Source organism: Cottoperca gobio, chromosome 2 (assembly GCF_900634415.1).
Source record: "Cottoperca gobio chromosome 2, fCotGob3.1, whole genome shotgun sequence".
NCBI lineage: Eukaryota > Metazoa > Chordata > Actinopteri > Perciformes > Bovichtidae > Cottoperca > Cottoperca gobio.
This window is the reverse complement of record NC_041356.1, coordinates 12,682,339-12,702,619: the sequence shown is the minus strand read 5'-3', so window position 1 is coordinate 12,702,619 and position 20,281 is coordinate 12,682,339. Positions and strand designations below refer to the sequence as shown.

General features: G+C 38.9%; 2 protein-coding genes across 4 annotated transcripts; one reads left to right on the top strand and one right to left on the bottom strand.

Moving 5' to 3' along the window:
- Window positions 1-267: 267 nt before the first annotated feature.
- Window positions 268-9,341, bottom strand: LOC115020901 (inhibin beta B chain). Its single transcript, XM_029450960.1, has 2 exons — window positions 8,432-9,341; window positions 268-4,233 (listed from the first exon to the last, which is right to left on the bottom strand). The coding sequence occupies exons 1-2, from the start codon at window positions 8,826-8,828 to the stop codon at window positions 3,458-3,460; spliced, it is 1,173 nt and encodes a 390-aa protein (XP_029306820.1). The 5' UTR covers window positions 8,829-9,341; the 3' UTR covers window positions 268-3,457.
- Window positions 9,342-11,835: 2,494 nt separating this feature from the next.
- Window positions 11,836-18,662, top strand: LOC115017465 (ras-related protein ralB-A-like). 3 transcript variants are annotated; one of them, XM_029445941.1, is made up of 6 exons: window positions 11,836-11,978; window positions 13,030-13,057; window positions 13,132-13,286; window positions 13,364-13,572; window positions 13,699-13,879; window positions 17,160-18,662. In XM_029445941.1, exons 3-6 carry the CDS (start codon window positions 13,173-13,175, stop codon window positions 17,265-17,267), a joined length of 612 nt encoding a protein of 203 aa, XP_029301801.1. In that variant the 5' UTR covers window positions 11,836-11,978; window positions 13,030-13,057; window positions 13,132-13,172; the 3' UTR covers window positions 17,268-18,662. The 3 variants fall into 3 exon arrangements, with proteins under 3 accessions (XP_029301801.1, XP_029301792.1, XP_029301809.1); XM_029445932.1 differs by having other exon boundaries at window positions 11,837-11,978; window positions 13,135-13,286; XM_029445949.1 differs by lacking the exon at window positions 11,836-11,978 and adding an exon at window positions 12,236-12,259 and having other exon boundaries at window positions 13,135-13,286.
- The last annotated feature ends 1,619 nt before the right edge of the window (window positions 18,663-20,281 follow it).

Genomic DNA, 20,281 nt, shown 5'->3' with positions numbered 1-20,281 from the left:
TCACTACTTTTGTCTGAAAGCTACTTTTCAGATTATTAATTCAAACTGTTAAATACAATATTATTCACTATAGATTACAGTCTGCAGCAGTACATGAAGAATGAGCTCCACCTTTAGTGTCTGAGTATAATTATTCTGCATAATAAGTTCTTGAAGTCATCACATGACTCCCTAAAGCTTTCTGCACTAACTGTGATAAGAAGCTCAGCGCTCTGTGCGGGCGCCATCTTTGAAGTGACGCCATCGACTCCAGGAACAACAAATCCGTACGATTGGTAATAAGAAATTTATTTTTCAACAATTACAAAGAACAAAATATTTGAAAAGCATATTCATATGTTACACCGACTGTACAGGGATCAGATGTGCTTTACTCTAAATGACTCTGCAACCAGAGCTAACCAAAAGAAGAAAAGAAAACTAGGAATATTTAAGTAATTTGATGAAAAAATATGAAATATTCCATTTCTAGGTACAAAATAGAAAAGAGATTAAGCTGATTATGGACTGATATTATACCCTGATACAGTGTTTAGGCCTCTTAACTGTCACAAAGTCATTTACAACAACACAAACATGACGGCGTCGCCATCTTTCAATAGCTCCACCTCTTGGCCTCTTTGGTTCCATGATTAGGTATGATACATTTCAACAGAGCTCAATTTTGCGTCTATAAAAATAACTTTTTTCAATGGCAGTTTCTATTTATTTAATTTTTCTTATTACTAGTCACGCAGCTCCCCAGTGCAAATATTCTAACAACCATTCGCTTCTGAAGAACGAGCGAAAGATTAGAGCGGCAGGCGAAGTCGAGCGTCGGACAGGAGGCGGGCAGACAATGAGCAGAACCTGAAGGTGTTTCTCTGGACCTGCTGCTGGTGGAGACAAGGAGAGCAGCATGTAACAGAATATATGTTTAACCTGGAAGCATCAAAGTGACTGAAACTGTGTCTCAAAGTGTGTTTCAGTGCCGAACTGGGAACTCCACTGGGACACTTTCATTTAGACTCCAAAATCACATCTGGGTCAAACTTATCCCCCAGTTAGCCTCCTTTATGTTTCTGAGGTTTCAGTTGATGATGGCATAAAGGAAGGAAAACTAATCTTCTGTGTCGTTATTCAATAACACGGAAGAACACTTCTTCAGAAGCTCCTCTAAGCAGTTCGTCTTCTCGGGTTTCTGCGCTGTTCCAAACAAAAATGGCAGCCAGCCCAATGTGACAATGAACTTCTGAGTAAAACTCTATAACACTGGTTTACAACCTTTTTTGAAAAGGTACAATAATCCAGCTAATGTGTGGCTCTATAACAATGCTTCAATATTATTGTTTAGCTATACAAGATGGACAAAGAGATGTGTCTCTCCCAGCTGCCGTCTGTCTGTAACTCAGCGATCCCCTAAATGATTCCTTACACTAAAGCACCGACAGAGATATTGAACTCTGTCAGAAGTGTTTCATGGGCTGGAAACAACATAATCCATTACAATTCCTTCAGAACATTGTTGGTAAAAACCATTTAGTAGCTTATAAATGTACGTTTTAGGAGACAGAGTGAAGTGGAGCTCGATCAAGAGAAATCTTTCTGTCGCAGTACAAGACCTATTCAATCCTGCCTCCCAGCCAAAGCCCGACCTGCGCCCTGCGTGCCACGCTTACATTTCAAGTATTGGTGTTTGTCAGAAGAGCTTAAGGTCAGCTCGTCTGGTCTACGGGTAAATACTATACATTGCATAGCTCATGCGGCACTTATTTATTTTAGAAGGACTGTGGGCATTGGTGCGCCACCCGGGCTCATTAAAAGGCATTTAATCTGCAAGTGCTATCAAAGTGTGCGTCGTCACTAAACTGAGCAATATGGCAACTTTTCACTTTCACTGACTGAAACGAGAGTTTTTGATTTGATCAACTGGAAGGAATCAAATGTGGGATACATGTGAGGTCCTTCCTGGTATTCCTTCCACCATCTTCATGTGCTGGGCACACTGTAAGAGAGTATTTGTTCACCCATATCATGATTGGAAAATGGCGTCCGTGGGAAACTAAAGGACTTTTTTGATACAAAGACCAAAGAGGAAAGGTGGACGTTTGGTCACAAGCCACATCCTCCCAGACGGGTCACCAAACAAACTTCGGACGGTACGTCAGATCTATGTCGTCCCTTTGGGATCGGACTGGACTTAGCACAGCGGGCCGTGGTTTCTGTTCTCAACTGAAGTCTTGTGGGGAAACCTTTTTTTGGCTAAATACTAAATCGTGCTCTCAAACAATTTGCCATCTTGCAGCAAGACGCTTTCATTTTTTAACCTAAAGTCCGACATCCAAATCAGACCGTATTAAATCTGAGTGGTTCATAGTGAGTGTCAAGAAAACAAAATGTTTTAATTTGAGAGATAATTTGGTTCACGATTTTGTAATTTAAGGAAAGAAAAAGACAAATTTAGGCAAAGAAATACGACTATTGAGAAACGGATTTGTACTTTGAGGACGGGATTAAATAATTTGAGGGGAAATGTTTATGAAAACATCAACACTTCTGTAGAAACCCATTAGAAGTTACCCTGATAACTTTCAGAAACATGCAACAGTGCTTCCACAACAGTGAAGATAATGGAAAGAGAGGAACCCCGAGCTGTGAGCAGAGGTTTCAGGTGTGACACCTCCCACTGACAAGTCTACCTTTTTAGTTGAGAGATTATTTCACGGTTTGGTGACGCGTCAGTGGAAACGTCTCCACAGATTTAGTTTTTCTGTTTCCATCCATGTCTGGAAAGCGTTCAAATGTTGGTACCAGCTTGAACAAAGTTTCTCTAAAACGTCGTGTAAATGTGACCAGAAGTGCTGTACGTTGAAGTGAGACGATGTATTCACATCTTCAGTGCTTGTCCCGCGTGCTCTTGAAAGAGGCACATTTGAATCACCCCCAACCTTTCTTTGTGACTCTTGTAAGGCTCCTCTGGAGACGTTATTTTCAGATTGGGTTCTACACATGAAGACTTTAATCCCAAAACTTCTAAACAAGAGGTACCTACTCTAACAACGTAGGAAATTACATCAAGTGATGCTGCTTTGTAAAGGCTAGTAGGTTACGTAAATCCAGATCCTCACTATCTTAGAGATATCTAATGAAGAACTTCAGAGATTGATTGTTTTCCAAAGTGGATTTTTAAAGATTTGGAAGAGAACTCTTCACGTCCCTTTGAAGGACACCAAATCGTTTCTAGACAGAAACAATCCTCCACCAGAGAATATAACGAAATATATCAACAAACATAAATATATATACAAGTTTTTGTGCAGGCATACATGAGGGTGTGTAGATACGCGTGGATGAGGTTGTGTGTGCGCATGTTTTTCTCCATCGTCCATAAATACTTTCTATATTCTTTTTATTTTTTGTAATATTGTGAATCTTAAGTTCTTCAGTTCCACCTTAAATAAACAGGAATAAAACACACTCAAGCACAGCCACACTCCTCCACGATCATGTTGGGAACGTCCCGCTTGACGATGTTGTACTCGTCGTCAAAGTAGAGCATGGACATGGTGCTGAGCTTGGTGGGAATGCAGCAGGAGTTCATGGAGCCCGGGCTCATTCCCCGCATGCGGTACTGGTTCACCACCGCTGTGTGGAAGGACGAGGCCGAACCGGGGACGCCCGCCATGTAGGCCGGACAGTTCCCCTCGCAGTAGTTCCCAAAGTATCCCGACGGTGCAATGATCCAGTCGTTCCAGCCGATGAGCCGGAAGTCTATGTAGAACTGCTGGCGGCAGCACAGGCTGCTGCTGCCGTCGCACTCCAGCCCCCTCTTGCGGATCCGGTGTTTGTTGTTGGACTGCCGCGCCTGCACCACCAGGAAGGGCCGGTGGGACTCGTCGTTGTGGTTGAGCAGGATGGGCGTGACGCCTTCGGCTTCGCAGCCCTCGCAGCGCACGTCCAGGTTCTGCCGCCGGTCACCCTTCTGAAACACCAGCCGGACGGCGTCGGTCAGCATGAAGGTGTGCCAGCCGCTGCGCTTCAGCTCCATGCGTTTCTCCACCAGGTTCCACTTGCTGCCGAGGCCGGGCTCCTGGTAGTACACCTTCACCGTCACCTTCCGCCTCGGACGCACCTCCAAAGGGGACGGCAGCAGCTTGAAGTAGAGCCAGAGGGTGGCCTGCGTCACGTACAGGTTCTGGTTCCCCTCACTGGAGATCAGGAAGAAGAGGCTGGACTTGGACGTGACCATGTCATCTGAGGAACAGAAACACAGAGGGACTGATTAATATTTCCAACAACAACAACTGATCATCTGTAAGAACTGGGGCCATTTAAATCAAGCTCTTCGTCATGTGGGTTATTTTGAAGATGTCTACAGACGGGATCGAGCCGGGGGGGTTGGTGAACTTGGGAACAGCTTAAAGTGAGACAACAGGCCCCGGCCTCCGCTCAGTTCAGGGTGGCAGCACAGATCCTGCGGACTGTGACAGGAAGGCGTTGGGCGCAGGGCCACTTGGCCTCCAAATTGGCCCAAATATGAGAAGGGGGAGGGGGGGGGGCTTAAGAGAGCGGCGCACAAAGGTTCAAAGGCTTTGCATTGAATGCTGCCTGAAAATGAGATCTTATGGAGCCTAACTGTCCTCACAATGAGGCCTGAGAGTGTCGCAGGGCCAGGCAGCGCGGGAGTTTCAGCAACAAACTAGAAGAATGAAGACGCAAGAAGAACCATTTACATGACATTAGCTGCTTCTCAGAAGCTGTTGCAGCAGACTGCAAATGGTCAGAGGTCTTTTTATTTGGGGACCATTGGCTTATTTGTGGGACGATTAAAAGGTTTGGAAGGAGGCTAACTGAGGGATTCAAACCCTTTTGGGAACAGTAATCATCTTTCAATGCCTCGCAATAAAGCCAGAGATAAAGTTATTTGTTATCTAGAAGCTTCTAAATCTCCTGCGTTTTACATTTGGGATCAAACCTGTAGCACCTCTAGCTTTAAATGGCGGAGCTCAACTCTGACATCACGGCCTGCAAGAGATGCAAAGAGAAAACAAGCTGATGGAGAAACTGTCAGGTGAAGAAGATTAGAGTCTAAACCTGCTGAACTCTGAGCGCCGACCCCCGAGGGTTCGAGAGTTAGTGGGGAATCAGAGCGTAAGAGGACACGGAGTCCGGCGGATGAACTTGAGATTTGCTGAGAAACCGAGTGCATCCTGTGTTTCGGGGGATTTACCAGGAAAACAGGCTTTCATGAATTGGCTGCAGGTCTGCGAAGCACAAACTTCTTCAAAGCGAGCGCTGTGCTCTTTGAGCGAGCCTCCACATGCATTACCTCATCCATCACAAGACGAGGTAATCTCCGAGTCATTACTCAGCAGCTTGGATGTTAGATCACACACTGCTGCAGATTAGAGCGCCGCTGTCACCCGGGCGAGATAAACATGTAAGTGCCTACAGAATGAAAACAAAGGTTAAGTTGCAGGTGCAGATTCTGCAGGTGTTCATCTGTCACCACGCACTCTGTCAGACTGTCGGGATCACAGCGCCGATGTGATGTGGATGTAAACATGTGAGTGTTGGGGAGTGCTGGCCCTACAATGAGACAGTTCATCGACGGTTTCAGGGAGAATTCATTTGTCACAGACGACCAGCTGCATTGTCTGAGATGCTAATGAGGAGATTCCTCGCATGAACTCCAGGACGAGATAAACTCTCAGACAAAACCTTCTGGCATCAATGAAAACCATCTTTTATATTAAGTGGTATAAAAGTGTGAAAACATGGCGTCTTTTTTAATAACGAGACAGACGGCAGCTGGAACAGCTGCTTGACGTAACTTTATGCAAATATTTAGGTTTTGATTTCTTTCTGGTGACAAATGTTTAGTGAGGACTAACAGACAGATAAATAAACCGCACGGTGCAGCACAGATTGTGTAACGCTAGTTACTTCCCAAAGATGCATTTCTAGTTTTTTAGTATGAAAAAGCTAAATTTAGGGTTAAAGACCAGGCAGGTTTTACCAACACTAAGCTGCTCGTGTTCTGTCCAACACGACATCTTCAAGAATCTTCTCTGGAAATCTGTGGTCACTAAAACGCTGACTCCTCTGGTGTTCAGGTTCCTCCAGCTAACAATGTTTTGATGGGGAAGTTACGCGCATGATACGCTGGGCGTCTGAAAGGTTAAGGGACTAATAATACTCTCTGCTTTCAACAGGAAACCACATGAAAGATTGAATGTTTCTACATTTTATTCACATTATAATTAAGACCCAAAACTTTCCTGAAAAGAAGCTTTTAATCTGAAGGAGTAAATAGAAAAGCAATTGTTGCTTCATTTAAAGAAACTGTAGAAAATATAACACAGCTAGCTCCATGAATACAAATATAAGACATTAGATGTAGAAACAGGACATGTGACTTTATGTTACATTATTTCAAGTTATGAAACATTTCACTCCAGAAAAATGAAGCGGCTGTTTACCTGCTGCGACTACGCATCAAGTCCACTTCATCATATAACATGATCTTCATCAAACCTTTAGGGCGACACGGGCGAGAAGTCCTTGGAAAAAAGGACATTTTAACGTTTAGCAAACTCCATCTGCTGATGAAGTTCATAACGTTTGATCGAAAGCTTCCTTAAAGCTACTAAACTGCTGTTTGCACAGAAGTTGTGTTCATGAAAAGTACGAATCTGGATGACAAACTGTGATGCAGTAAAGAAAAGAAAACACCACCGTGCACTCGAGTCACACTGTCTTTTCATATAAAGGCTGCACTCACACACACACACACACACACACACACACACACACACACACACACACACACACACACTGTGAATTCTAATGGGCTGCCAGGCTGCAGGGTTCAGCCCGTCAATCTGCATTCAGGCTGCACGACGGCCGACACAAAAGCTCTGACCTTATACTGAGGGGACTGATTCAACATGTCACACACACACACACACACACACACACACACACACACACACACACACACACACACTCACACTATCCTGGATACAGATGCATGTATACGCCAACACAGACACACACATGCTATCCCACTAAAGAACACACATGTGGAGAGCAGATGTTGGGACACCCGTGGGTGAAGCAGGTGGTGTCGTTGATCATTTTCAGCTCCTTTCAGCCAAACCCTGAGTAAATTGTTCCTCTGAGGCTTGTCGCTGTGCCATGTCCCCGCTGACAGCCGCTCGGTGCCGGTAACGCAGCCAACTGGCAAGCGTGCGGTGCCGAGGTGGAGGGTCGGCAACACAGCGGCCACAGAGAGAAACATCTGAAACTAAAAGGCTCTCAGCGGGGAGCGAACCTCCGCCGACACCGAGCACAAGTTCGTGTTTGTGTGCTTCGAGGAAAGTGAACATAACACTAGGGTTTAAGCCAGAAGTCCCAGATGTCCAACTTTCTCTCCAGCACATGAATGCAACACGCTTAAAACACCAAATTATAATGAAAGAAACTCCAAAACTCTGATCCTGCTGTCGCTCTACCTCCACCAGAGAGCTGCACCGGATTCTTTCTGGAGCTGCAATCAGTCGACTTATGGATCAGTGTTTCCAGCCTCCAGATATGGAATGTTATATCATATTAAAGGGACAAACCACATTTAAAGACCTCAGCTTGCACTCTGAGAAACTGGGACGGACACTTCACTATGTTCTGTACATAAGAAGTGTAAAGCTCAATCACAAGCTCACATGAAGCTCTTTAAGTGTGAAACACAGTTTAAAGGTTAAAATAAGAACTCCTGACAGACCAGGATTAGTTCAATTCACAGCATGCACAGTCTGCTCTTATTTTGGCGGGGTTTTAAAGCCCCTGTCTCAACATCTGTTCAGCATCAGCGTATTGTCTGGGTTGTTTCTCCTGCAGCCAGTATATAAAGACAGCCACACACACAGAGCAGAGTTCAGAGTGTGTCCCGGAGCGCCACCTGATTCATCAGCTACATGCATCCAATATCATTTCAGAGATTGAATTTCACGAGTACAACAAGTGTCCTGCCTCCTTTTTATGACCCCGCAGAGAGCCATAAAGCCACATCCAACTCTTCATGATCCAACCAGAGCCCTGTTACGAGCCTTTCATTCATAAATACATGCCACTCTCCCCGTCTGGACGCTGTGCAGAAGATCTTTTTAAGATTAAATTGGATGTTTTAGGATTAAAATCTTCTCTGCTGAAAGCTAAATTAGCTGCAGCTTCCTCTCCCCGGATGCTTTATAGCGAGACAAAAGGTTTCACCTTGGAATGCATCGTATTGCCTGTAAAAACAGCAGCAAATATCAAATGTCTCTATAAAGATCTAAATGTCTTCTTCACATGGGGGGGGGGGGGGGGGGGGGGGGCTGAGAGTAAATGTGAAGTCAGGTGTAAAGTTCTAGATGCCACTTGTTTAAACTGTTCAAGTGTCTCCATCACGCACCTTTCTCTGCAAAGCTGATGATCTCCGAGCTCTCCTCCAGCACCTCGTTGCTCATCGGTTGTCCGTCCAGGTTGGGGATCTCCACCCGGCCGTCCTCTCGCAGCTTCCCGGCGTGGAGCTTCCGCAGCGCCGTCACCATGGCCGCTTTGGAGACCGGGTGCGTGATGTTGGGCCTCTCCCGCATCTGCAGCCTGCTGAGGATGTGCCTCTTCACCGCCTCCAGGAAGTCCACGTTCAGCCGGCCCGACTCGGGGTCCTCCGGCTGAGCGACGCCGCAGGACGCGCAGGTATCCCGGGACGCCGTGTGCGCCTCCGCCTCGGTCCCGGGCGCAGCGGTGCAGCGGATGGAGAGCACGCAAGCCACGAAGAGTGCCAGTCGGAAAAGACAGCTACTCATTTTCTGTTTGAGGAGGAGTAGAATAACTTTTTCTCTCTTTTGTCAAACTTAAAATCATAAAAAAGAAACGTGAACCGGCTCAGCTCCGCGCTGTCTCCATGCGTAACGGAGTCTGTCGCACTTGGATCCTCGAAGATGCGTGTGCAGGAAACCTTTGTATTACATCGTTTTATGGCAGAGTCTTCTTTATTCCGGGTTTATGGACTCTGTGGTGCAGTTTGGAGCAGCTTCACTCGCGCAGCATCACCTCTGTCAGCAGCAGAAGAAGAAGAAGACGTGTCATGTTTCTTTATTCAGCCCAGCTGGAGATCCTTTAACATATTCCACACACCGAGAAGAATCCCACTTGGACATGTTTAAAGTTCAATCCATTACCCGCTCATCTCCTCACTGCTTGTTGTTATTCTCTGGAGGTTAGTCCCGGTGTGCTGCTGCCGGAGTGCCGCTGCGCAGTGAAGAAGCAGAGGAGGAGAGGGAGGTGTGCCAGTGAGCGCGCAGAGGATCGTTTCCATTCTGGCGTCCGACACTCAGGAGCCAACACACAGCAAACTTTTATATACAAGGGTCAAACTAGCGGGGCGGGGCCAGTGAGGGGGGCGGTGTTAGTAATACTCCCTGAGGACAAACCACTCAATTATTCCTACATGCATGTTGCACTACAACACTGACGCGCCTCTGGACAGCTTCACCCCAATAACCGCAGCACATTGGCGGAAGGATCCTGAAGATTAATGCTGCTGATTGTCCCCAAAGGGAAACACCTTAAAGAAACGCATTCTTATAATTAGAGGAAACGTAGTATTTTAATCACAAATATATTTTCTGAAGAAGCTTTGATTTAGATGAAAGTTTTACTTTTGGTACTTTCAATGAGATGAATAAGTTATAATATAATAATAGCAGAGCCAGAGAAGTGCATCACTTTACTTTAAGCTCCTTTTAAAACCAGGAAAGACTTTGATGCCATATTATTATCAGTAAATACAGCTTTAAATACAAGTACATTCAACATCTTACTGAAGTAAAAGTCCAAAAACACTTCCAGGAAAATGTACCAAAGTAATTAAAGCTCATTTTATTCTCATGTATTAAAGTATCTTATTTTATAAACGATTACCTAAAACCTGTCGGCAGAGGATCCAAGGTGTGTCCTTTTGTTGCCGTATTTATTGTTGAACGTTGTTTTATACATATATATTTTTTATATTAGGCCTTCCTCTGAATTTATATCCTTGTAGTTTAATGTTTGCAGACTTTAAAGACTCCAGAATACTTCACAGCGCTGAGAAATGTGGGGATCGAACCAGGAGAACAAATCTAATCCATGTCTGTATGAACACATGTTCAATCTTTCAGATGCATTTTGAAATGTAATCTTCAGCAATATGTCCTTTAACAATAATAATAAAACAATAAAAACATGCAAACGCTAAAACCTTTAAAGTCCAGACATAAGCTGGAATGAAAGGTGTCATCGTCTCACTGAAGCGTTGCTTCGTGGTCCCGTGTGACCTGCACCGTGTTCGTGCACTTCGCTGTGTGTAACACTAAGCGTCCTTGAACATTTCCAATGGGACTTTGGTGAAGGTTTGTCAAAGTGTGCGGACACCAAGTCCTTCAGCTTGTATGTGATTGTTGAAGATACTTTTGGTAATAAAGCATCATTTCACATTAAATGGATGAAATAATAAAAGTCCTTAATTAAATGCTGCAGGAGACAAATAAAAACGATCCCTGTAGCGTTTCATCTTCAGTATGTAAACAGCTGAGCCTCTCGAGTCAGACGGCTAATGAGCGTGTGTTTGAGTTGGCAGGACGCGCCGACAACAACATTTGTTAGTAAAAACTCAGAAACCAAATGAGCGGTTGGCAACACGAGACGTGCAGCAGCAGCAGCAACAGCAGCAGCCAGACATGCAGGGCGCCGTTGACCTTTGACCTTTCAGCTGCTGATTATCATAAGGCAGTCTGTGCATGTGACTTAAAACATTTCCGATTCTTCTTACTGATTCATAACTCGTGCTGAATCTGATGTCGGAACGTTTTCCAAAGATAACAAATATGGCTGCTTTCATTTAGGCTGAAACTATGTAAAAAAAGACCAAACACGTTCATTTTGTACTTTAAATGAACTCAGAGGGAGGTCACATGTACAATATTTGACCTCAGTTAAAGGTGATCCGCACTCTGTTAACAGCAGGGGACAAAGTAATGAAATAGCGCCATCTTTGTTCCAAATACTGGAACTACATGTATGTGCTGCAGCTGCAGGGGAGCTTTATAACTTTTAAAATGTATTATTAAGCTATATTCATACCCAAAGGAAGATTATAAATATATTAAAGTGTGTGCAATGATAATTCAGGATGCTGGTTTACTCATTAAAACTGCATTTATTTATTTATTTTGGGGTAACTTTTGTTCTTTTGCATTTATGTATGCTAAATCATATACTGTATAGCTAAACAATAAGTTCACAATGAATCAATGTTGTGGTTATCTTTTTAACAAATAAGTAGATTTTAAATACAATTATTGTTTCTCTATGTATTAAAAACAAATCGGTGGTTTGTTATAAATAAATGGATTTAAAGCATACATTATCTTTTTTTCTATTTTCTGAATACAGTACTATTAACATTACCTTTTATATTTTAAATCAGTTCCGTTGAAACATCATCGGAGGTATGTAAAGACCAATAAATAAATAATTAAAATTGAAGGAATAAAAGGAATTTCGTGACATCACTTCCTGTTAATGTTATCAAAGACGAGTGAAGAGTCAAGACGTATCACTCGGTGTCTGTTTCCCGTCAGTTCGTGAGCTGGACTGAAAAAGCTGCATTTACGACATGTGATGCAAGTGTGAATACAAATCATATAATATAAAAAGTATTAGTTCGTTGAATTTCTTTGAAAATGTTATGTGAGGCTAAATCTGTTGTAGCTGCTACGCTCGCGCCGGCTGCTCGCTCTTCTTCGCGCCATTGTTTAGCTACAGAGTGACGCCTCCTCTTGTGTGCACACGATCTTTGGTTGGAGTCCGTGTACAAGGTGCGGCAGAGCGTCTCCCGGTCAACTTGTAAAAGTTTGAGTTTGTGTCGGTGTATGGCGGATTTCCTAACGAACAGCAAAAAAACACGTTAGCAGGTGAGTTCCGTGACTTCTTCTGCGTTGTTAAAGCTAGCTTTACGTTTTCTACGTTACGTTTTAACGTCGTTTTCTATGAATTCGCCCCAACAGTTATCTATCGCGGCTAGCTATCAGTGTAGTGAGTGACATCCTGAGCAGCCAATAGTAACCGTGATAGGGGAGTTTCGCCCAATCAGAGACAGGCAGGAGGCGGGAGCTTGTAAGAGCTAAAGTGGCTGTTAAGTGTCTTGTAGAAACTCGTTGAGAGCTGTCAGCTGGTTCATGCCGAGAGGAACAGGGTGAGCTATAGTTCCTCTTTCAGCGCACACAGGCTGATTGTTCACGCATTTCTTATGTTTTTACAGCTGAGGGTGTCCTCACTATTCTTCATCTCGTGCTGGCAGTTAAAACCTGACCTATTTAGACTTTACTGCCCTCATGTTATTGTCCTTGCAGCCCGCATTGAAGTCTGCAAAGGTCACTGACACGTGTGTTTTTCCACGTCCAGTTTATTTACAGTCGCTCTTTATCATCTGGCCTCTCTCTGCTATCAGAAGAGGCTCGTGCGGTGTCAGTGGGCCTGAGCAGGTCCTGAATCCAAACCCTGCGCAATGTGAAGTACTGATTGTGCAGCACAATGTGCCACTGTTCTCTCGTGTTTCTCATACTGAATTAAAAACCTTTATTGTCTTTGAACACAATTTAATTAAGAGCACTATTCCTGATCATTGCAATTTAAAGACACAGCAGAAAATAAGTTAAATATATAAAAGTTACACTACAATAAGACTATTGCACTATAATAACATATTGTATTTATTGCACTATAATAAAAGTATAATAATAAATGTAATTATTGCACAAGTCATTTTAGGACTAAAGAGTTTCTTTCTTGTGTCTGTTATTTTACAATACAAATAATTAATTTAAACGTTGATTCAGTGTGTAACCGCTGTCGTCAGTGGCTTAGTGAAAGCGTGCGTTCTGGGTGCAGCGACTGTTCTAATAGTATTATTTGATTTGCTCGTGACGTTATTAACATTAATCTATAAATGTGTTTTTCTTGCAGGCCTGTTGTAGAGTGCTTAAAGAGTTTGGTAAGTATGTTTTTATAAATATATGTTTTAGATTGAATTGATTGTGTTTTTACTTTAACATTCTATATCTTCAGTAGTCAGGCGGAGCGGTGAGCCTCTGCACTGAGACAGAGTCATGGCCTCTGGGAAAAACAAGAACCAGACCTCTCTGGCGCTCCATAAGGTGATCATGGTGGGCAGCGGTGGCGTGGGGAAGTCCGCCCTCACCCTGCAGTTCATGTACGACGAGGTGAGACTTCTGCACTACATTTCCCATCAACCCTTCTGCTCCCTATCGTAAATATAATAAAACTCTCCGCTCCGCAGTTTGTGGAGGACTACGAGCCCACGAAGGCGGACAGCTACAGGAAGAAGGTGGTGCTGGACGGCGAGGACGTTCAGATCGACATCCTGGACACGGCGGGTCAGGAGGACTACGCCGCCATCAGAGACAACTACTTCCGCAGCGGCGAGGGCTTCCTGCTGCTGTTCTCCATCACCGAGCACGAGTCCTTCACAGCCACGTCCGAGTTCAGGTCTGCGGACTCTTGTTATAAATATAATTCAAACCAAAGGGGTTAAACTCAAACATCTTTTGTTCGATGCACTTTATTAATAAAATATTAGTTTTAACATTGTGTGTGTGTGTGTGTGTGTGTCAGGGAGCAGATCCTGCGGGTGAAGGAGGAGAAGGAGGAGGCCATCCCGCTGCTCCTTGTGGGGAACAAGTCGGACCTGGAGGAGCGGCGGCAGGTGTCTGCAGACGAGGCCACGGCGAAGGCCAGCGAGTGGGGGGTGCAGTACGTGGAGACGTCGGCCAAGACGAGAGCCAACGTGGACAAGGTACAAAAAACGCTTTTAATTTGAAAAGTGGCATTTTTTATTACATGTGAAGGTTTCTTCTATCTTTCAATGGCTGTATTTAAATGTCGGATAATATTTAGGAGCTGCTTCAGATTTAAAAACGCACCGAAGAGAAATGTGCAAAGCTTCTGTAAAAGAATAAGAAAATATAAACGTTATTTTAAATAATGAATCGGTAAACAAAATATTATGACGAGAAATAAATAAAATAATAAATGTATGTAGAATATAAATAAATAAATGATAATATGAAGAGGGATAAATAAATGTGGAAATACAAAAAGGATATTTTAGGAAAAATTAAAATAATGAATAAGGAAGCAAAATGTTTTCATATAATATATAAATATAATGCGAAATAAATGTAATATAAAGACATAATAAAATATAAAATAATAATTATAAGCATTTTATTTAGTTAATTTATTTCTGTATTCATTAACTAACTTTTTCATATATCAAATCACTCTTTCTTCTTTATATTTGTATTTATTTTAAAACTGTCATTTATTTATAGTTTTTTGCATTTTCCTAATTGCTTTTTTATTAACCTATTTATTATTTATTTCTCTTTATGTTATATAACAGATTTATTTTGGAATATTCTATATATTTATTCCTCTTTATTATATAATATAACAGATATTTATTTATATATGTATTCCTCTTTATTATATAATATAACAGATATTTATTCTATATATTTATTCCTCTTTATTATATAATATAACATATTTATTTATATATGTATTCCTCTTTATTATATTATATAACAGATATTTATTTATATATGTATTCCTCTTTATTATATAACAGATATTTATTTATATATGTATTCCTCTTTATTATATAACAGATATTTATTTATATATGTATTCCTCTTTATTATATAACAGATATTTATTTATATGTATTCCTCTTTATTATATAACAGATATTTATTTATATATGTATTCCTCTTTATTATATAACAGATATTTATTTATATATGTATTCCTCTTTATTATATAACAGATATTTATTTATATATGTATTCCTCTTTATTATATAATATAACAGATATTTATTCTATATATTTATTCCTCTTTATTATATTATATAACAGATATTTATTTATATATGTATTCCTCTTTATTATATAACAGATATTTATTCTATATATTTATTCCTCTTTATTATATAACAGATATTTATTTATATATGTATTCCTCTTTATTATATAACAGATATTTATTTATATATGTATTCCTCTTTATTATATAACAGATATTTATTTATATGTATTCCTCTTTATTATATAACAGATATTTATTTATATATGTATTCCTCTTTATTATATAACAGATATTTATTTATATATGTATTCCTCTTTATTATATAACAGATATTTATTTATATATGTATTCCTCTTTATTATTTAACAGATATTTATTTATATATGTATTCCTCTTTATTATTTCACAGATATTTATTCTATATATTTATTCCTCTTTATTATTTAACATATTTATATATGTATTCCTCTTTATTATATAACAGATATTTATTTATATATGTATTCCTCTTTATTATTTAACAGATATTTATTTATATATTTATTCCTCTTTATTATATAACAGATTTATTTTGGAATATTCTATATATTTATTCCTCTTTATTATATAATATAACAGATATTTATTTATATATGTATTCCTCTTTATTATATAATATAACAGATATTTATTCTATATATTTATTCCTCTTTATTATATAATATAACATATTTATTTATATATGTATTCCTCTTTATTATATTATATAACAGATATTTATTTATATATGTATTCCTCTTTATTATATAACAGATATTTATTCTATATATTTATTCCTCTTTATTATATAACAGATATTTATTTATATATGTATTCCTCTTTATTATATAACAGATATTTATTTATATATGTATTCCTCTTTATTATATAACAGATATTTATTTATATATGTATTCCTCTTTATTATATAACAGATATTTATTTATATATGTATTCCTCTTTATTATATAACAGATATTTATTTATATATGTATTCCTCTTTATTATTTAACAGATATTTATTTATATATGTATTCCTCTTTATTATTTCACAGATATATATTCTATATATTTATTCCTCTTTATTATTTCACAGATATTTATTCTATATATTTATTCCTCTTTATTATTTCACAGATATTTATTCTATATATTTATTCCTCTTTATTATTTCACAGATATTTATTTATATGTATTCCTCTTTATTATATAACAGATATTTATTTATAGATTTATTCCTCTTTATTATTTAACAGATATTTATTTATATATGTATTCCTCTTTATTATATAACAGATATTTATTTATATATGTATTCCTCTTTATTATATAACAGATATTTATTTATATATGTATTCCTCTTTATTATTTAACAGATATTTATTTATATATGTATTCCTCTTTATTATTTCACAGATATTTATTCTATATATTTATTCCTCTTTATTATTTAACATATTTATATATGTATTCCTCTTTATTATATAACAGATATTTATTTATATATGTATTCCTCTTTATTATTTAACAGATATTTATTTATATATGTATTCCTCTTTATTATTTCACAGATATTTATTCTATATATTTATTCCTCTTTATTATTTCACAGATATTTATTCTATATATTTATTCCTCTTTATTATTTCACAGATATTTATTCTATATATTTATTCCTCTTTATTATTTCACAGATATTTATTCTATATATTTATTCCTCTTTATTATTTAACAGATATTTATTTATATATGTATTCCTTTTTATTATTTCACAGATATTTATTCTATATATTTATTCCTCTTTATTATTTAACATATTTATATATGTATTCCTCTTTATTATATAACAGATATTTATTTATATATGTATTCCTCTTTATTATTTAACAGATATTTATTTATATATTTATTCCTCTTTATTATATAACAGATATTTATTTATATGTGTATTCCTCTTTATTATTTAACAGATATTTATTTATATATTTATTCCTCTTTATTATTTAACAGATATTTATTTATATATGTATTCCTCTTTATTATTTAACAGATATTTATTTATATATGTATTCCTCTTTATTATATAACAGATATTTATTTATATATGTATTCCTCTTTATATAACAGATATTAATAATTTATTCAGCATGCACTTCCTCCCTGACGTGATGTGCCTCTGCTCGCAGGTGTTCTTCGACCTCATGCGGGAGGTCCGCAAGAAGAAAATATCGGAGAGCAAAGACAAAAACGGGCTGAGCGGCAAGAAGAAGAAGAAGCGCTGCTGCATCCTTTAACTCCCCGTGGAGCGGACAAAGTGCCAAAAACCAAAAAGGCTCAGACGGACTGAAACTCATCACAAGTCCATCTGCTGGATACACTCCCCCTGCAGCCGGGGGGGGGCTCCCTCTCCTCGCCTGCACCTTTATTTTTACACCTGGAAATGTATTTTTCTCCACATGTATAAAACCCAAACTTGAAAAGAATCTGGACGTGTTTGAGGAACCTCACTTCCATTATTGTTTGTCTGAAAGTCACTTCGGTGCTTTCCCGCTTCCTGTCTGTGGCCAGAAGTATGTGGACACGTCCGCTGGCTTTAGGACGCAGGAAGTGGGATTCATGAGTGAGGAGTCTGTCAGCTGTCGGGAGCTCTGATCAACAGGAGCTCGTGTTTCCTCTTCCAGGAGGACGAGCTGACCGCCACGTTGCAGAAGTTCAGCTTCAGTTTTCTTTTTCTTCAGGCGACTCGAGCTGCAACCACTAAAACTAAAGGATCAGCGTTCTTTATTCTATCTATCTATATCTATATATATCTATATATATCTATATATATATATATATATATATATCTTTAAATCACTTTGTAAGCAACGCTCCTGATGAGTCGCAGCATCAGATTTTCCTCCTGTTGATACGAATTATAGCAAATAAAACCAGCAACTTCAGGACTTTCTGACGTTTCATAGACGTAAAGTAACAAATGACACGTACAGGTTCATCTACGACCGCAGTCAGGACATCGTGAGTCGCTGGGGGGGCGGAGTTACAGCAGATGAAATAAATCTATCCTCCTGATTTAAAGTAAAACCCCTGAATTCTTAGATCATAAAGAATAATTAAATATTCCCCTCGGCTCCGTAAACTTTTCTTCTACCTCCATTGAGCTCTCAGGCGTCCGTATACTTCTGGCCACACCGACGGACGAGCAGCTGAAGTTCCACGATGACACTTTGTGCCTTAAACTCTGCTGCTCCACCTTCCTGCAGCTCACACTTCCACACACTCCTTTTTATATGAACGCACCGACAAGTATATGATTTCTAATCACGTTGAAAAGGGAATTACTACTTCCATGACTCTTGTGTTGGACATGTTCGTTTAATAAAAGAAATGAATGTTGTTTGTGACATCGGGCAGTTCTTACCTTGAAACCTTTCAGCAGCTTTATTCATCGTTCCACTCGATGTAACTCCAGTTTAAGGAATGATTTGCCAAATAAAGAATAAGTTAAAGTAGAGACGGTTAACATTTGATCTGTAAGGAATGATTTCCCCCGTGTGTCAGAATATAAAGAATCATCGCTCCTCTTGATTTGGGTTCATGGAGCTTCACTTTTTACTTTGACAGGAATGAATTGTGCTAAATGACATGTTTTTGTCTTAAATAAGAAATAAAATAATGATAATACAGAATGTTTGGACATTTCTTCACGTGTGAAGTTAAGCATTAAAATGATAAATAACGGGTTATTGTGTTGAGAATACTTTCTGTACGTCTTTAAATATTAAGAAGATAAAACACAACTCAGATAAATACCTTAAATTATTTCATTTATTCTCCGTCTGGAAGAGAAATATAAAATAATAATATTAACTATATATGCACAAACAAGGAAGGAAAGCAGAATAAAATAAGAAGTTAAATCAACAGAAATGAGACTTTACTTCAGAAAACACTTGAAACTGGAGTGAAAGTGCACGTGAACAAAATGAAGCATCAAAACTGAAGAGAATAAAAATGTTTATTTTCTTACTTTGTGGATGTAAAGCTTCAGTCAGCAGCGCCATCTAGTGGCCAAGCAACGAACCACAGCTCTTTAATTCACTTTAATATATATATTATTATATATATATTATATATTAATATAAAATATTATATATATAGATATAATATATAATAGATATATATGTATAATATAAATATGTATAATTATAAATATATGTATATAATATATATAGGATATAATATATATATATATTATATATATATAATATATATAGTTAATAGATATATATAATATATATATATATATTATAGATATAATAATATATAGAGATAGAATTATAGAGAGAGAGACAGAGAGAGATGATAGCAGAGAGGAGAGAGAAGTAGAGAGATATAGGTAGAGAAGATAGAGTGTAAGAGATAGATATTAATATATATAGATAGGATATAGAGATAATAGAGTATAGATATAGTATAATATATATATATATATGTATAATTATAAATATATGTATATATATATATATTATATATTATATATAAATTAATATATATATATTCAATATATATAAGATATATATATTCATATATATATATAATATATATTTCATTATATATTATATAATATATATATTCTGCTTTCCTTCCTTCCTATGAGGTGTTAGTGCAGAGCTCAGCCTGATGAGCAGTGTGTGTGTGTGTGTGTGTGTGTGTGTGTGTGTGTGTGTGTGTGTGTGTGTGTGTGAGAGAGAGAGAGTGTGTGTGTTTGTGCTGATGATCAGTATACAGAGTATTACAGTAATCCACCTGCTGCTGAGCCACCAGCTGACCACAGACTCCTCCTTCCTGCAGAGACACTCTGGGACTCGAGGAGCTGCGGACTGGTGCAGGTCTGGTGAAGGACTGCTGGAGATCTGGTGAAGGACTGGTGCAGGTCTGGTGAAGGACTGCTGGAGATCTGGTGAAGGACTGGTGCAGGTCTGGTGAAGGACTGCTGGAGATTTGGTGAAGGACTGCTGGAGATCTGGTGAAGGACTGGTGGAGATCTGGTGAAGGACTGGTGGAGATCTGGTGAAGGACTGGTGGAGATCTGGTGAAGGACTGGTGCAGGTCTGGTGAAGGACTGGTGGAGATCTGGTGAAGGACTGCTGGAGATCTGGTGAAGGACTGGTGCAGGTCTGGTGAAGGACTGGTGGAGATCTGGTGAAGGACTGCTGGAGATCTGGTGAAGGACTGGTTGGAGACTGGTGGAGATCTGGTGAAGGACTGGTGGAGATCTGGTGAAGGACTGGTGGAGATCTGGTGA

Bases quoted from the DNA above. Each gene is read 5' to 3' on its own strand.
- LOC115017465 (XM_029445941.1), top strand. From the start codon at position 13,173: ATGGCCTCTGGGAAAAACAAGAACCAGACCTCTCTGGCGCTCCATAAG. The intron at 13,287-13,363 runs GTGAGACTTCTG...TCCGCTCCGCAG, and splicing joins TGCAGTTCATGTACGACGAG to TTTGTGGAGGACTACGAGCC. The intron at 13,880-17,159 runs GTACAAAAAACG...CTCTGCTCGCAG, and splicing joins CGAGAGCCAACGTGGACAAG to GTGTTCTTCGACCTCATGCG.
- LOC115020901 (XM_029450960.1), bottom strand. From the start codon at position 8,828: ATGAGTAGCTGTCTTTTCCGACTGGCACTCTTCGTGGCTTGCGTGCTC. The intron at 4,234-8,431 runs GTGCGTGATGGA...TCTGTTCCTCAG, and splicing joins CATCAGCTTTGCAGAGAAAG to ATGACATGGTCACGTCCAAG.